The 17,572-nt window shown below is 46.8% G+C and overlaps 1 protein-coding gene across 3 annotated transcripts in view; it reads left to right on the top strand.

Annotated features, from left to right (window-relative positions):
- The first annotated feature begins 916 nt into the window (after positions 1-916).
- Positions 917-17,572, top strand: part of rarga (retinoic acid receptor gamma a) — a 42,106-nt gene continuing 25,450 nt past the window's right edge. Inside the window, exons 1-3 of one of the 3 annotated variants that reach the window (XM_047567696.1) lie at positions 917-1,024; positions 1,119-1,231; positions 13,622-13,989. In XM_047567696.1, the coding sequence (XP_047423652.1) occupies positions 13,821-13,989 (169 nt within the window). In that variant the 5' untranslated portion in view covers positions 917-1,024; positions 1,119-1,231; positions 13,622-13,820. Of the gene's footprint in view, positions 1,025-1,052; positions 1,232-6,297; positions 6,462-13,621; positions 13,990-17,572 lie in introns of those variants that run through there. The other 2 variants (XM_047567712.1, XM_047567702.1) reach the window with 2 other exon arrangements.

Raw genomic sequence — 17,572 nt, 5'->3', positions numbered from 1 at the left:
CCAAACATCCATGAAGTGCCAAGTTTAAAGCCCATGTGCCAAGGGAAAATATATATACGCAACTAGACCTACGACAAGCCAATAACATGCTGTTGGAACGAGTCGTATAAATAAACACTCGGTTAAAATGATGATTGCTGGAAAATACATAATAACTCAAAACGTTATAAACCTGTGCATTTATCCACACTGTAGGATGATTGTAAGTGGTCACATTATTAATAATGTTAATACTGAAACTTGTGCGAAGAAGTCCCAACATTGGATCAGCAACAAACTCTGGAGCACGGTGTGACCTACACATACAGCTTGTGAAAAGCGCCCCCGCATGGCAATACAGAGAACTGACAAAATATCTAAATCTATCTATCTATCTATCTATCTATCTATCTATCTATCTATCTATCTATCTATCTATCTATCTATCTATCTATCTATCTATCTATCTGTTTGTATGTATCTGTTTATCTCTATTATTTCATCATTTTGTCATATTATTTTCCTCATATATATTATATTGTATTTTTACACAATATTTTTTATGGAAATGACAATTTGCCATTACATGAATTGGTCAATTGTTTAATTATATGAGGTTTTATTAGAAAGAAGAGCTCATTTAATCATTCGGTTTATTTTTTATTTATCCCAGCAAGTAATTGGTCTATTGAATTGCTTGTTTGTATATTCCAAAGTAACAGAATATAACAAAGTGATCGTTTTCGTTGTTACAGCAATACTATGATTGGCAGTTTATTTACGTTAGACGTTTTCACAAGCAGCAAGATCAGTAGTTATTTTTGTCGCATGTGTGTGTGCACGCTGATTCATGTAGTGAGTCACTTCGTTTCTCACTTATGTCTTTATTAGTTTCTTTCTCTTTCTTCCCATCGTCAGTGGGACGTGTGCTGGACTCCTAGTCGCCACTAGGGGGAGTCACAGTGTCAGAAATCGGCCCGCACGGTAGCTCCCATCAACGCCCCTGAGCTGCCGGGACACAGTGACCGATTGGCAACAAACGGAGGTAATCTGACAAATGACGGCGATGATCTCCGGAGCAAAGACCAAAGAGGGATCTTCTGACGGCTGACCGTGACTTTGTTTTGTCTCCTTTTCAGAGCAAACTCGGCTGGCCGTGCGCTCCCGTGGCATCCACTGTTCACGCTCCAAACTTCTGTGGGAATGCGCTCGCGTTTGAAGCCGAGGCATAAACTTCTCTCGGGCGAACAAGGTAGGGGCTGTGTACTTTACATAAATCATCTCCCGTCGTTAATAATTGGATGTGTCTATGAACAAACGTATCACAGCCAGCGTCGATCCGGGCGTGTGTTTACTGTAGGCTATGCGTGTTACACTCATCATGAGAACACGTTATGGCAGGGCACAAGATAATTACAGGCTGCCTGAGCTGTGTGGGGACTGCGGAGAACAGAAGTCACTGCCAACGTACACACCTGCACAGCACTGCTCTGCCCGGGGCTTAAAAGACACTCTTCATAACTGTCTCTCTCTGTGTCTGTCTGTCTGTCTGTCAGCCAGCTTCCTCAACGCCCCCTCCCTCACGCACCTTGTTGAATGTGAGCCTTATGTGTATGATGCCAGTCAGGTGTGTGACTGATGAGAGACTTAGTTTTTTTTTTTTTATTCCGGCCTAAACCTCCCAGTTTGTTTTATATTACCGTCCAGGAGGGTTGATTGGGTCCAGGAAGGCAAAGCAAATGAGCGAAGAATGCAGAAAATGTTCCAGCAGCAGACTGTGTGGAATTAGCCTCATGATGAGGAGAGATCTTTTCCATCTGTACAGAAAATCTCTAAAATAGGCGTCTATTTCAGCTGGCCGTGCTAAACGTATACCGTTTATGCTCCAGCCACGCATGCCAAGATGCTAAAGCAAATGAAAACTTTGTGTTTTTTTGTTTTTTTTTTCACTTTCCCTGTGCAGTATTTAGTGCCCAGCTTTCTCACAAGGGCAGTTTTATGTGCAGGGATGGAGGCATGGAAAAGAAGACCTTTCCTTTTGAGCTCACAGATTTGCAGTAATTACAGAATCACTTCCATATGTGGCTCTCTGGCTGCCTTCTCACTGCCCCCACCACCCCTCTCTTCCCCACTGTTCTCCCTCCTTCCCTCTCCCCTCTTTCATTTGCGTTCTCCCCGATCGCTCATTTTTTTTCTGGTTTTATTTTTCTGGCTTTTCGTCATGCACCCAGAGCATTCTTCAGTTTTTTTTTTTTTTTTGAAAAACCACAGCTTAAACAAAGTTTATGATAATCAGAACATCCTGGCATTTTTGGCAAACGTCTGCACGTTTTGGTGATTCAATTAGGCCACGCTTGCCAGTGAAAAAGAAAAAAAAAAAAGGAGCTTGTGTTCTTCGGTGAGAAAGGGGGAGAGAAAAAAAAAGAAGAGAGACATGGACGGGAGAGGGGAAATGTTGAAGAATACGGAAATATGAAAAAGAGGAAAGAAAAAAGAATGGGAGCTCTGAAGAATTTGAGAGGCAGGAACAGAGCGTGAAGGAGGGAGAGGTGGAACAGAAAATGAGGCAGAGAGAGGGAGGGCTGGAGTAATGCTTTTTGACAGAGGTGGGTTCAAGATGGGTTCATGGTGACATCATGGCTGATTTTTTTGAGGAAAGTATAGACAGGAGGACCGTTCACCTTTCATTGGACACACATGTCGGGGAACAGGCCGAGCGCTCATGTCCTGGCACATGCGCTGGTGGCTGTGTTGACAACCTCTGAATGCACCCTAAAGTATGTACATAAAGTGCACTCGCACTTTTTATTTCCTCTTTTTTCTCTTCCCCCCCCTTTTTTTTTGCCCCCCTCCTCCTCCTCCTCCTCCTCTCTCTGCTCCGTGCTTTGCGTTCATTTGTTTTCGTTAGAGCTTTACATGGTGGTTCATGCCCTTCGGTCTCTAACACATATATTTCTCCTCTGCCGTGAGTGACAGACTTTCCTGTGAGTAGTATTCCTCTGTGTATGTTTTCACTTCAAGGCACTTGGACTCTAAACGAGCACACTTTGCCAGGCGGGATGAATGAGCTCCTTCATTTCGCAGGATGTGTGTATGAATCTATAACCTAGAAGTGTGAGCAAGTGGACGTTTGTGTGCGAATGCGTTTCTGCATGTGTGTGTGTGGGTGTAAATGAGTCTTGAGTGGGGAGTGTGCGTCCGTCCTGCGTCCCCCTGCCTGCCTGCCTGCCTCGGTGCGGCACCAAACTTCACATGACATCAATCTGAACGTGGGGAAATAGTGATCTCATTACAGGCATCTTGTTACTGATTGAAACCTGCCGCCACAGGCATCAGCTCTCTGCACCCCCTCCCCTCCCCTACTCCCCTCCCCGCCACCAATCCCCAATATATCCCTCTCCCCCTCTCACCCCGCAGTTTTCTTCCCCTCCCCTCTTTCTGTTTCACACCTCTTTCTCTCACATTCCCCGCGCCACCGTCGTCCTTGCCTCCCCCCCTCCCTCCATCTCCCTTTAACCCCTCTAACCTTACTTCCTCCCTCTCTTGCTCCCTCCGTCATCCCCCCTTTCCTCTTCCCTCTCTGCCCTCGTTGGTCTCCCTCCGCCAGCAAGCCCCAGGCCTCTGCTCCGTTGCCTCGTGAATGCAAATATGCTCAGTCCAAAGTGGAAACACACGGCCGAGTACGATGTTTCCATGAATATTTCATATCTTCGTAAACACACCCGGAGAAGCTGCGGAGTCGCGCGCCCGAAACAATCCCCCGTCTTTGCCGGATGGCTTCCTGCGAGGGGCTGCCTCTCCGCGTGTGTGACTCCTCTGTGTTAGGATTGATGTCAGGGCAGTGCGTTATGATGTCACGGCCTGAAGTTAATGATACGAGAATGGCGGGGGCCATAGGCCGCGTTTCCACGGGTGCCCAGAGAGAGGGAGATAGCACCCTGATCTGTCTTCATTATCCCCCACTCTGCAGCCTTCCAGACACAATGATCATAAATCTCTGCCTGGAGCACACTTCACTGACACTGAAACACAAACACTAGTAACCTCTGACCTTCTTGCTGCTACTGCCTGCGCACACTCATCCGTGCACGCAAGTCACGAGGACACACACACACACACGTTACACGCTGCAACAGCATGCGCGAAACTCAAAACACCCTCCCACACACACACTCAAGCTTACTGTAATAATTTAATAAGGGCCACAGCATGCTGTGCACACTGACATCTTCATGCACTTGACTACACATTGTGACACAAATGCGTAGTCTCAGTCGGCCTGATTTGTTTTTTTTTTTTTGTTTTTTTAAAACAGCAGTTAGTTGTTGAAGTGTCCTGTAGCTATATTTATTTACTTTCTTGTTTCATATTAAGCACGTGCTGATTTAGCACTGCTATGTAAACAGTAAAGAGATTCCCATTAGCCTCTGTGGCCTCATAAGCAACACATAAATCAAATGTAAACGAGATAAGGATCAGCTCAAGGGCTTTTTGCAGTATGGCTTAGATCTGTGCTTCCTGAATATAAGGTTTCTGCAAAAAGGCAACAGTGCCTCTCACTGCTTATCCGTTCATTCGCCCTGATTAGGCACTGGCAAATCCACATCAAAAATGTCTGAAGGACACCGGGGCTACCGTAGACCACATGTGACTGTAAAGATCGGAAACGCGCAGGAGTAACGAGAACAAGGCCGAGAAGGGGTTTTTTATTTTTATTTTTTTTGTTCTTAGTAAGATGGCTTGACTTTATCCCGGAGACATATCGGGGTCAGCGTATCTGAGGGTGAGATCTGTCTCAGTTCCGAGCCAGTCGCTGAGGTGTACAAATAAAACAGGTGGCCGGCCTGAAACGCACACGAATGCGATCACGAGAATGGGAGTTGCAGCATTGTTTTTGGCAGTTCTGCTTCTGACTGTGAGATGGTGAAGCGATGCATGACCAATAAGGCCGAAGGGCATCGCTTCTTTGCAGCGTGTGTGTGTTTTTAGACAAGATGGTGGTTATAAAAGAAGCATTCATCGACTGTACATACTGTATGTATTGTTGTTGTTTTGTTTTTTTTGTTTTTCCTTTCCTGCAGAAAGCGCAGTTGATCTGAAGAGGTAAAAGTACCAGTTAAGGTGTGCCCTCTCCTCCCAGTTTGAGGTCTGAGGTACTCCTCATAACCAAAACAACTTGAGAAACATTACATTCAGAAAAACAGGGCACACACCCAGAACCGCAAACACATAAACACAGATCTGAAACATATGATCTCATATGGAGAGAGGGGCACGTTCAGGGGCACACCCAGATGTGTCGCTGCTGCTGCTGTCGCGCAGCGCTGCCATCTCGCTCGAGACTTCCCTTTAGCTGATGTGCCAACACTAGTTTCGATTTAGAAGTGATTTCTGCTTCTTTTTTTAAATCTTGCCTAAACAGACAACAAAAAACACCTCGGCGATAATGTTTGGCAATGTGATGCCGGATGTTGTGTAGCCCAGAAAAATGTTGGCCTTGCATGCCAAACGCTGGTTTTCATTTCATCAGTAAGCGCAGAATGTTTTAGATATTGTCTCAGATTTCATGTGTCCAACGTGTGTTTACATGGTTTCTAAAAGGCTCCTCATGCTCTCCGTCTTCAGTATTAAGTTGCGGTAGCATTAGCAGTGGTAATAATAGTAGTGATTTATCGTCGTAAGCTGTGGGATGTTTGTTGCAGAGACATTGTAAGCAATAAAACACAGTGCCCAATGGAAATATGAGTCACACGCACAAACAAAAAGAGCAGTGTGTGCCTGGGATCATTCCCTAAACTGATCACACCAGGCATAAATGGCTAGGTGAAGTTCTTGGCTCGCTGTTGAAACGGCGCCTGTGTCAAATCAAAACAATACAAAGTGGATGATTTGTAGCGTTCGCGATGCTAAAACATCCTCTCCTCGTAAACCCGACGCACGTAACCCACCGACGAGACGCGGACGGTCTAACACAGTTTGTAGGTAAACTGGCTTCAGCTAAGAAGTCGAAGGAGAAAAAAAATAATTCACCCAAGAGACAAAGAAGGGGAAGAGAATTAAAAACAGAAACTTAAGCTCTCTGGGCCCCCCCGCCCCCCCAAGGCATTTTGTGGCTTGTGAAAAAATGTACTGTATATTTGAAATGTTGGGGTCACGTGACAAAGGAAGGCCTTATGAATCAGGGTATAATTATTTCTTAGTGAGTGAGAGAATGAGTGTGCGCCTGTATTTGGGGAGTGAAGGAGTGATTTTAAGAGGTAGCGACTGAGAGAGAGGAGGAGGTTGGAGGAGGAGGAGGAGGAGGAGAGTGCGAGAGGGAGAGAGGGAGAGAGAGCGGCTCACTGCTACTCTGTCTTCGCTGTTAGAAGGACTCTGTTGAACGCAACACACATCTTCTTTTTATTGGCTGGCTCCGCTCATCACGGCGCTTTCTCAGGCGCTCCATCTGTCCGTCGGCGTCGGTGTCGGCAGCACGAGGGCTCGTGAGTAACTCATACTTGAAAAGTTTCGAACGGACAACTTTGGTCCGGTGTTTGTTTTCCTTTCTCTCATTCACCCTCCTTTCACAGAGGGAGAGAAAGAAAGAAAGAAAGAAAGAAAGAAGGGGAGACAGCGAGTGCTTTTCTTTTGGGACTGGCTCGACGGTTTTAATTGAATGCAGAGGGCGAATGTGCAAGACACTTGAGAGGCTTTGAGACAATTAATCATTGTGCTCCAAAATGTGACCAGATTTTCATATGTAAACACTAAAAACGTCCCGACACACGTGTGTGTGTGTTTGCGTGTGTGTGTGTTTGCGTGCGCTGGTGTAGTGCGCTCGCCTCTTTGTGCTTTGTGAATGCGAGCGTGATACTGAGTTTATGAGAAAACATACTTGACCATGTGTGTGTGCGCCTGTGTGCGCATATGTGCTTATTAGCGAGCGCTTCAAGTGTTACCTGGTGCCTGTGGAGCTCTTTATTATTAGCATATGTGCCTGTGTTAGTGTGTACACGCTCGCATGTGTTTGATGTGTATGAATGTGTATTCACTAGAGGAGTCACCAGTCCTTGACCTTTTTTTTTTTATAACCAACATATGAACACTTGGCAAAGAGGAGTATTGTTTTCCATGTTTTAAACAGCTCAGGCTAATTCCTGTGGAGTGAGGTGTGTCTGCAGCTCTGGTCTTGGTTTACTTGAAAGTTTATTCATTGTGCTCCCATAGTTAGCAGCGCGTCAGGGAATATTATTTATTGATGCTGGCACATGTGCTAGGTTAACAGGTTTCGCTTGCTGCAGCCATGTGTAACACGGTACATTTAGTGCCGTGTGATTTGGATATCAGATAAAGATCAGACACCTGATGTCAGAGTGGAGATTCCCTCCACAGTTTATTGCTCCTATAGTGACTGGCGAGTACACGAACCGCTTCGGTTTGGTTTCTTTAGCTTTGCACCTGCTGTCCGCCACTTATTTCCCCCGGTGGACATGACGTAAGCGCGAGGGTCTGACGGTCTGATTGAAGTGAACTGAAACAACACACGGCTCCGGTTCAGGAGACCCCTGCCTGAAGGCCACAGATATCTGCGCAGCCCCGCGCTGTCATCTGGTCTGCCAGTTTGACACCGACTCGCGACATCTGGAGCTGCAGAAGCGGAGCTCGACTCCGGACTCCGAGTATTGAGAAATGTCACGGAGCTCTCCTCCTCCTCTTCCTCCGATGAACCACTCAAGGCTCTTAGTCAAGGACGGGCCGTCCATGCGCCGCAGCTTTACCTTCATGCTGCACAGTCGCAGCATATGGCTTCTCCTCGCTGACAGTTTGGAATCAGTTATTATTAGTGTTTGCTGTCACACGCTCCAGATGAGCATGTGTCATTGCTCATTATATGTGTACTAGTGATTAGGAGTGTGTAGCACTGATGCTTCAAAGCATTCTTTCTATTTTTGTGATGTACACTGATTCATCAGGCAGTAGGCCTGCCTTTAAATTCTTTAGCGATTCTCACACACGCACTCATCAACTATCAGCGCTGCCTTATATACAGTGCTCAGCATTATATTCTACTAAAAACCTAGTGTATAGACATGGAAGAAACATTAAAGAGATCGCCTTTCTTGGACGTTTGCGTAGTTGTGCGCCTTAAATGTACACCTAACAAGAGAAACACAGGTTATGATAACAGTATCGCTCAGATTTTTTATTTCTTCCTGTAAATCTGTCAAAGTTTGGAAATGTCAAAAGCTTAATGTGTAAATAAATCTCGGGTTTTGTGGAAACCACTGAAACAACAGTGGACCCAGGAAGGCTGGCTCATTGCAAAACCTACTGTGAGTCCTTCTTTGTGACTCGGCTTCTAGTGGTAAATCAGGGAGTTGTTGATACCTGTCCCTTTCTGGAATTTCTATAGCAATTAACGCCAAGTGGCAGGGAGGGGTTAGACAGGTGGTTTTAGGGGAATCGAGGGGCTCTCCGCCCCAACGCTATAATTAACTAGGAAACTATCTGCGCACCATTTCCTGTGTCTATTTTTGCAGGTGTGCCATTCTGATTGGGAGGATTTAGCATTCGCAGTCAGCTTCCAAGTCCTCATTAAAAGATCTTTTGGCACAAAGTTGAGCTTGTGTGAGAGTGCACTCACTGGCGTGCATGCTGTGGTTGCCTGTGTGTGTTTGGGCCTGCTTGTGTCTGACTGCTGCTATGACTCCTGCGGCTAAAGGCGGCGGCGGTGAAGCCCATCCATTATGCTTCGCTTTATACAGAGGAAGGATTGTTTTCTCTCCGAGCTGAGGAATTGAGACACCTTCGTAGCTGCCTGCGTGGATCCTTCCTTCGGTAATTAGGTCTTCAGACGAATTAGCAACGTTAGCAACTTCTCTCCCTCTTTATTTCTTCTCACCACTGAGCGTCTTTGTCCTTCCTTGTTTTGCTCGAGCAGCAGATGAAGTCTCCTCGTTGAGCGCTCTGAAGAGCTCCACCACATCATGGAAACAGAAAGCTGTCAGGATGACTTCATCATGTCACAAAGTGTTTTATGTCTTACTCTGAGTTCTCACTCTTTCCATTACTCCCTCCAGCACTGCAAGTCAACAGAGCTTGTTATGTGACATTACATTTAAACAAGAAAAAAAAGAAAAAAGGAATTATTCTTAAATGATTTATAGGTAGGAAGACAAAAGGGGGCTGCAAAATGTTACTTCTTTCAGTGACAAATGATTACACAGGAGTGCTGCTTTGCATTGTTGCTGCAAGCAAATATGTGTTTGTGCGATGCCAGGCGCAGGCAGATGTCAAACAAGTTTTAGGTGATGGAATGCAGGTCTGTTTGGAAACACTGGACTGTCTGTCAGTCAGTGTCTCTTTCGGAGCCATTAGCCAGCCACTTGTTGAAAGACTGGAAGCTGACAGCTTTGCGTCAGATAATAGTGTTGAGGATATTGTTTTCAGAGCCAAAATACGGCTGACGCCAGCAGCGAGATCAGATAATGCTCTCACGATCCGGTTTCAATATGAGCGTTCTGATTTTTCTGGTGCCTCTGTGTGGGCACATTAAGCAGTGATGATGACATTAAATGTTTATTTTGCTCCGAGCAGTTGGAAAAGCCAGTCTGTCAACTCAGGTTAGACACACGGGACTGTGAATTCATTGTTTAACTGCCGCGGTAGTATGATTTCATCTGCAGACCAAAACTCAAACACTGCCCGCTCTGCTTCAAGTCGTTTCCTTTACAAAGTTACTGAACATAAATCACTTGACGATGTTGACAATTTGAAGACAGAGCCTGGAAGACTTGCAGGGTTTTCTGTCAGAAATATGAACAGGAGTGGGCAAGTTGGGGGGGGGGGGGGGGGGGGGGGGGGAGAACTCGAGTGATTCTGTTAGGCTTTCCTTGCCAGGATACATGGCACAGTTCATTTATCTGGAGGCTGTGAATTTACGGTTCCGTCCTTCTAGTAAAGGCTTTGAGTTGCTGCTCTGCACCGGCTGCTACACAAACTCAATAAAAAAAAAATGTGTAGACTCAGTCCCAGGAACAGGGAAACAAAAAGTAGAGTTGGTGTGGTAAGAGTTGTAAAAAATTGACTTCGAAGTTAAATATTTACAATCGCACTGCCACATTTTTTCTTTCTTTCTTTCCTTTTTTTTTCTTTCTTTTTTTTAATCCTTGACTGGAATAAGAAACGTCCACCAGTAAACAAGCGGGGAAAGCCGCGGCTTTCAGAATGACGTTCTCGTATGCAGAGTAATCACCTGTGGGTTTTTTTTGCGCTGACTAAAAAAAATAAAACAACTGCCTCTCTGGGTTGTGTGGTGCAGAGCTTCCTGAGATGCTGTGATTTATTTGTTATGTTTGACTGCAGTTCTTATTGCCGGAGGGGCCTCACTCTGTCACAACGGTTAAGGCACAATTGTTGTTTTGCACACAGTGCATTCGATACCCTTTGTTTGACAGACATTCAATCTGTGGGAACTGTTCCCTCTTTCTCCCTCTCCCTACTCTTTCTCGATGTTTCGTTCTGCTCCATCTTTTTTTTTTTTTTTTTTAGCTGAAACCCAAACTCCTCGGAAAACAGGAGAGTATCCTTCTCTGCGAGCGTGCCCCGTCTTGTAGCGCTGTCTCCAAATTGCCGGCTTGATTGAGTTCATTTCATTTGCTACACGGCGTCCCGTCCTGATAAAATCACCGGATTATCTCAAGTGTAGCCAATGAGCCTGCTTTAACGTGATGAAATACTGTGAGGTCTGACACGCCACTATTTACAGAAACAACCGAAGTAAATTTAAATGACTACACTGCACCTCTTAGGCAATGATGGAAAGTCCCGGCAGCGGCAGCGGCAGCAGCAGCCGTGAACCCACCCAAAGCTGGCCCTGGTGCCTGGCCCTTGCCTGCCTGGCCGCCTGCTGCCTCCTGTGTGCCCCCCAGGCTCAGGGGAAGTGGGGAGGCCCTCCGTGCCCATTTGGCCCTGGCTAACAGGGGATGAGGTCACTCCAAATTCCCCTTATCCCCTTATAGCCCCAGACGGGCTGGCGAAGTGAGCCTACCACAGGACCCGACATAAAACATAAATGGCTCTGTAAAAAGCTGCTGGGCTGATGTGACTCATTAAAAAACACTGGCGCCAACTCTTTTATTAATTCATTATTGTGTTTGGGGAGAGCGAAGTTACTGGGTTCTATTTTAAAAGGCTCTGTCTCTCTGCTTTGGTTCTTTATTTAATAGTGTTGTCCCTTCTCGCTTCCCTTCTTTTTTTTCACATACATCTGAATACACGGTGACGCTGCAGTCATAAAAAAAAAAAAAAAAAAGAGTTGCCAGTCAGGACGAGTGTCTTGAAGCTCGTTTAAAAAACCTTGTATTATTATGTCGTGTTCTCCACTGTTCTTCCTCCCTTTCTCACAGCTTTCCTCTCCATCCGTCTCTCTTCTCCAGCCCTCGCAGACGTATTGTGCTGCGTTTATGGGGCCCGCTTCGAGTTCACGAAGCAGATATCCAAACGGGCCGCGCGCTGGCCAAGCGCACACTCATAACGCACGCACACACGTATACACATGTACACATTGTGAGTATTGCGCGTTGCTGGCAGTTGTGTTTTTCCAGGCCGTACCTCTTCTCCCATTAGGCCCACTGTGAAATCTTAAGTGATGTTTTTGTGCCTTAGCCACACAGTGGAACCGCTGCACAGGGTCATGGTACAAGTTGTATAAGCAGTAGAGGGATAGAGATGGTGTGCGGGAGGCGGGGGAGAGGATTGGGTGTAAAGATATGATTATATAGAGCGAGGAGGGGGGGCAGGGGTGTAAGATTTGGGAACGGTGAAAATAAATCTTGGGAAGTTTTGATGAGGAGATAGAAAGCAAGAAATGGAGAGGGGGGAAAAGGGAGAGAAGAAGAAAGATGGCAGTACGGCCGTGTTGGCAGGATGGGGGTGGGTGCCTATCGGCGGCTGCTCCTTCCTGAAACGTGGCCACCCGAGCCTGCCTGGGCCCTGGATGCACATGTGGAACAGTTTACTGTAATGGAACTCTAAATTAGTGGTGGTTTGAAGCTGCCTGCAGCAGTAGGGTGTAATTAACTGGCTCTGTTGAAAGAGAAAGAGCCAGAAAGAGAGGCAGGGAGGGAGCCAGAGCCCTGGAAAAAAGGCATGGGGTGAGAGGTGTGTGCGCGTGTGTGTGTATATGTGTGTGTGTGTGTGTGTTTGCGCGTGTCAGAGGGTGCTCTCACACATGTGACGTGTGGAGTTTTTGAGCGCTTGATTGCATGTGTATGCGTTTCAGAGTGTGTGGCGCATATGTGCGCGCCTTGGAAAGCCCTCTTTCTCCTGGGCATGGCGCCACCACTTAGTGCCCCCAAGTGCCCAGACCCTGTCACTGTTCCTCTCACTGTGCATTTTCGCTCAGTTCAGCAGTTCACCGGTTCAGCCTTAGATCTTTTCCGCCACCCCCCCAACACGCACACATATACACACACACAACCCCCGCCCCCCCCCCACCCCACTCCTCATTTCTTTGTTTATACCGAATTCATTACCGAGATTTTTTCCCTGTCTTTTCTCCCAGATTCACAAGCCACAGCAGTTCCAAATTCCTTGGCTCTGCTCTTTTTCAAAGCCACATTTAAAAAACAAGCTGATCACACCACCCACTCATGAAATCACACTAGGGAAGAAAAAGGCAAAAAGAAAACACGAAAAAAGAAAATGGGAGGACTTAGCGTCTTTTTTTTTTTTTTTTTTGCTCCTCCATTTCCCCCCCTTCTTGTATTAAGAGTCAACAGTGGGGCATAACTGCAGCCTTGTCCACACTTGAGTCTGACTTGCCTGTGCCTACTGCGCGGAGTCAAAGTGACGAGCTGGCTGCAGGAGGTTAAAGCCAAAATGACTCTGTGGGATGGGAGCCCGACCTCAAGAGAAGATAGTTGGAAGTGACAGCAGCAGTTAGCAATCAGTGGATCTCATTTTCCCTACCCATCGACCCCCCCTCCCCCCTCTTCCCCTCCTCCTCCTCCCTCCCTTCTTCATGCTCTGGACCCCGTGTCTGGGCCTCTGGTCCTGGGGGAAAGAGGCAAAGAGGCAGGCTGCTGTGCTAGGCTGGCAGCAGGAACAGAGGAGCTCTTTATAGTAGAGTTCTGGTGATTTAAATCATATGGCATAGCCTGGAATCACTGTAGAAGTCTGGAAGCTCTTCAAAACTGCACGAACAAGAGCTCTCTCTCTCCTTTTTTTTCTCCTCCCTCCCTCCCTCCCGCTCTTCCCTGTTATAACTTTTTCCAAACTTCTTTCTTATTTTCTTTTCCCCTCGCCCAGTCCCAGTTTTTCTGGCTATTCCTCTCACAGCTCGCTCATTCTTTTTCTCTTATGTCTTTATCTGCTACGCTTTCTCGGCGTCCCAGGCCCCACTTCCTCTTCCCTTCCCTTCCCATTCTCTCATACCTGTTGGAATGAAGTTTACACGTCCTTCGAACATTAAAGCCGAGGAATAAACCATCCCGTGCCTCAGAGTTGATGTGAGGTGAATCGCGTCTGTGGAATCCAGAGCGGATCACGACGTCAACCGCAGATTGTATCACGTCAATGCCAAGCAGAACTACTCATCCTTGTGTTTTATGTGGTGAATTTATCAGTTAGGAATGATTGTTCTTTGTCCTCTCCTCCTCAGAAAAGTGACTGGATGACTCTTTGAAAGTGGAGTCCAACTTTCCCTCAGTAAACCAGAGGCCCCTCTGCCGCCCGTGTATTCCCCACATCGTAAGAGCCCTCGAGAGGACACGGATTTCAACTTTGTGGAGGATTTCCAGGTGTCGCGAGGGTTACCTTTGCCCGGCGGCCTGCTGTGGACCCCTGGGTGCTCCGTCGCCATGGCTACCAACAGGGAACAGCAGGTGGGTCACATGACCGGCTTCCCACCTGCTGTCTACCCCTTTCCCTTCAACTCCATGAGAAGCCACTCCCCCTTCGACCTGCTTGCCAACAGCAGCCTGTTTGGGAGATTTGGAGCCGACCTGCCCAAAGAGATGGCCGCCCTCTGTAAGTCATTTTCATCAATGCGTGCATTTCACTTTGCTCTCGTGTATCACCATTACCTCGGTTTTAGCCAGAGTCACATTAAACAACTTTGACATGCATTGGAAAGAGGAAAATACGGATTTTTAAATTACACTTCATTATGTGTAATTTTGTGGAAATGGAAAACTTTCGGGCCTGTTTGTGATATAGGACGAGTGGTAAAAAAAAAAAAAAAGAGAGAAAAAAATCCCCCAATAAAAACCATGAGGAAATAGCCTACTTTCAACAATACAGTGATTGCTCTGCTCCTGTGGTTTCCTTATGCGCTTGATGCTTGTAGACGATGTGGTTGAGACCGCAAACTGCGGCTCTGACTTCACTGGTGTGTGTGTGTGTGCGTGTGTCGTGGACCCCTCGCTGAGCTTTTGTGAGGCAGACAACCCACAAGTCTGCAATTACAGACAAAACAACATTCTTTCACGCGAGGTGACGAGCACTGAGGAGCTACAAATATTTGAAAACTTTGCAACTCGAAGACTTTATTCAGGTTGGAGCGGTACCGCGCAGCCCTACGCAGAAATGACGGCGTTCAGGTGACAAATGCATGTTCCTCAGATGTCAGATGTCGTGCAGTTTTAGGCTCCACCACAGGGGACACTGTTGCATTCTGAAGCGCAAAAAAGAAAAAAGAAAGAAAAAAAAATGGGATCATGTGTGGAGCGCTGAGCACAAAGAGAGGATTGTTGGCAATCTAGAGTGTTTTTCTGTCATGCAAAAACTAGCCAGATTAGACACACAGGACCGCCATACATTGCCCATTGTTCAAAACACCTGCCTGTCTCGGGAACCCCTAATCAACAACAGGATTCTAGGTCAGAGAAAGATCCGTGTATAAATGGCCTGCAGTGTAATTTACTCATGAGGATGTGAGTGTGACTTGAAGGAGGAGGACAGAGAGGGAAGAATCAACACTTTTGTTGAGCTTAAGGCATGAGGTAAAGGTAAGAATTTGAAATCTGATCTGGGTGCAGCATTAGAGGGGTGGCAGGTGGTGGTGGTGGAGGGGTAATAATGGGTGTGGGTGGCAACAGCTGAGTGCAGAGCCTGAAAGCCCCCTGCATGTGTGTGCGCAGTCCCCTTCTCTACCCCACCGCAGCATGCCTGAGCACCTCTCCAGCCTTTCAGCCGTCAATCACTACCCCACCGCCTCCCCCCCGCCCCATCTCAATGCTGCTGCCCACCTAATCCTCAAGGTATTTTCACATAACCAGAGCGAGAGAGAGGGAGGGACAGAGAGAGAGAGAGAGAGAGAGAGAGAGAGAGAGAGCGAGAGCGAGAGCACCTGGGGGTAATGTCTTGGTGTGGTGGAATCCAAGAACACGCCCTGCAAGAAAAACACACATACACACAAGCAAACACCACCAGAGACACTCTTCCTTCTCTTTCTCTTTTGGTCTCTTTCACACACACACACACACACACACACACACACACACACACACACACACAGAGCACTTCTTTCATCTAAAAACCAGAAACATACCCCCTAACGCACAATGAAATCCCACCGCACTGACAGATGGATTCTTTTTTGGTTTTTACACTGGCATGAGTTAAAACAAAAACAAGCATCAAAGCACAAAACAGACACAGGCAACCACATGCAGGCAACCGGGGCTTCATACATGACTGCTTGTACTGACACATCCGCGCTGGCAGTAGTATCGCTCACAAGGGTTAAGGACCGCAGTTATTTGGATTAAGCTCTCCGTCAGAGCTTAAACAAGGTTGGGGTCAAAGATTAAGTCGGGATCATAGCGTCAATTAGCCTCCACTCAGCGTCGAGGTTGACTTTTTAACATATATTTTTTTGTTAGTGACGCTGCATAAGCTTAACAAATAAATGTCCACTGCTCATAACCTGTCAACTTTTTCTCAGTTAGGATATTAAAAGTTTACTGGATAAAGGTTTATCTTCTATTAAATGGTGATAAATCAGCTAACCAAATGTTAAATTAAATATTAATTAGTCTTCTCTCAGTGGATTAATTAATTAATAGGCTAATTGCCTAATTCTAAACACTTTGAACAGCAGTACGTTTCTCATCTTACATCTTAGGCTCATTTGAAACGTGGGCCGCTCAGTGGAAAACTCTCCTGCTTTTATCAGCTTTTAAAACATCCCATTGGTGTATCCTATGGCAAGGAATGTTACAAGTCAATTTGCTGACAGCAGTCTCATTCCCCGCTCTCTTAAAAAGACAAAAGGCCTTGGTTTGGACATTCCCCAGGCTCTGTTTTTCTTCGCCTTCTACTTCGTCTCCAGGAGTCGGCTTAACAGTCCAGCTCATTGTTGTCAGGCCCGTCTGTAGGACATACTGAGAAAAGGCCTTCCACATAAAGAGAGCGACGCCGCGGATGTTGCTGTGCTTGTGAGAGTGGTCCGCAATTCTGCATTCTTGCTCGGCCTGTGTAATTGTTGTTAGAAAGGTATCCCGGGTGACACCTTCCTTTGTTGGGTGTGCGCGCTGTGCCGACCTGTCGGAGCACCTCCCATGGCGGCGCTCTGTTTTGGCACCAGAGTGTCTTTGCAAATACCTGTTTTGCACAGAGGTGGGAAGAGACAGGGGAGGAGAGTGGCGGCATGGCCCGGGCCGACTGTGTTTGCACATGCAGGAATAGTAGGCTTTTCTTCATTCTTGACGCTGACACGGAGGAAGTGGACCCAGAGAACCTTAGCGCTTCACTTCAACCTTAAAGTCATGTGACAGCGGGGGCGTGCTGCAGATTCCCGTCCTCGCTAGTCGCATCTGAATAAATGCACAGAGGCGTTTGTTCATCCGTGAGAGTGTCTGATAGCTCCCCGTGCAGCGCGTAGCGGAGGCTGTTATCAGTTGATCCCTGTCATTATGGGAGCCCTTCAAACAAACAGTTGGAAGCCCATTAAGGCCACTTACTATGTGATAACATCATCACTGAGCCCTGAAACACCTCTCTAAGCTTTCACCAATCAGGGCCAGAGCCCTGGCCCCAAAACCAGCCACAGGGATGTTTTGAAAAGCTAGTAGGTCATTTCCTTCAGCCCACATGGCCTGGCCCGAAATCTAAAGTCCTCTGCTGGGATCGGACTTTCCATTCATACCACAATTTGTAGGGTTACGCTGAGTGATGTATCCAGAAAAGTCATGAGAGGCTCAGCTGTGGATGTTTGAGCCGTATCACAGTGGGGTGAAATCAAAAGCCTCGTATTAATAGACTGGAATGAATGGCGTGTTGAAACCTGCGGAAAGGCCGCCTGAGTCTGCTCGGTTGTGCCTCTGGTGGAGGCAAGGTGAACAGCTGTGTGTTAGTGTGTCGGCCATGAATTCATCCACACAGATTCATACGCACGCTCACCCGTGTAGCGTAGCGTAGTGGCTGCCCACGGTATATGCACGTGTCCCTGTGCGTGCACACAGACACACATATTTCCACAAACACACGCAGTTTAGTGCATTTAGTCAGGCAGGCTGTGAAAAGGACTAAGCTGTTCCAGCAGAGGGAAAAAATATCCTAACGCAGAGTGACATAATTAAAAACAGTCATTGCATTCTTAAACACACAC

The sequence above is a fragment of the Mugil cephalus genome, chromosome 1 (genome assembly GCF_022458985.1).
Source record: "Mugil cephalus isolate CIBA_MC_2020 chromosome 1, CIBA_Mcephalus_1.1, whole genome shotgun sequence".
NCBI classification, from domain to species: Eukaryota; Metazoa; Chordata; class Actinopteri; order Mugiliformes; family Mugilidae; genus Mugil; species Mugil cephalus.
The sequence above is the reverse complement of the archived record's forward strand: the minus strand, read 5'-3'. Positions and strand labels throughout refer to the sequence as shown.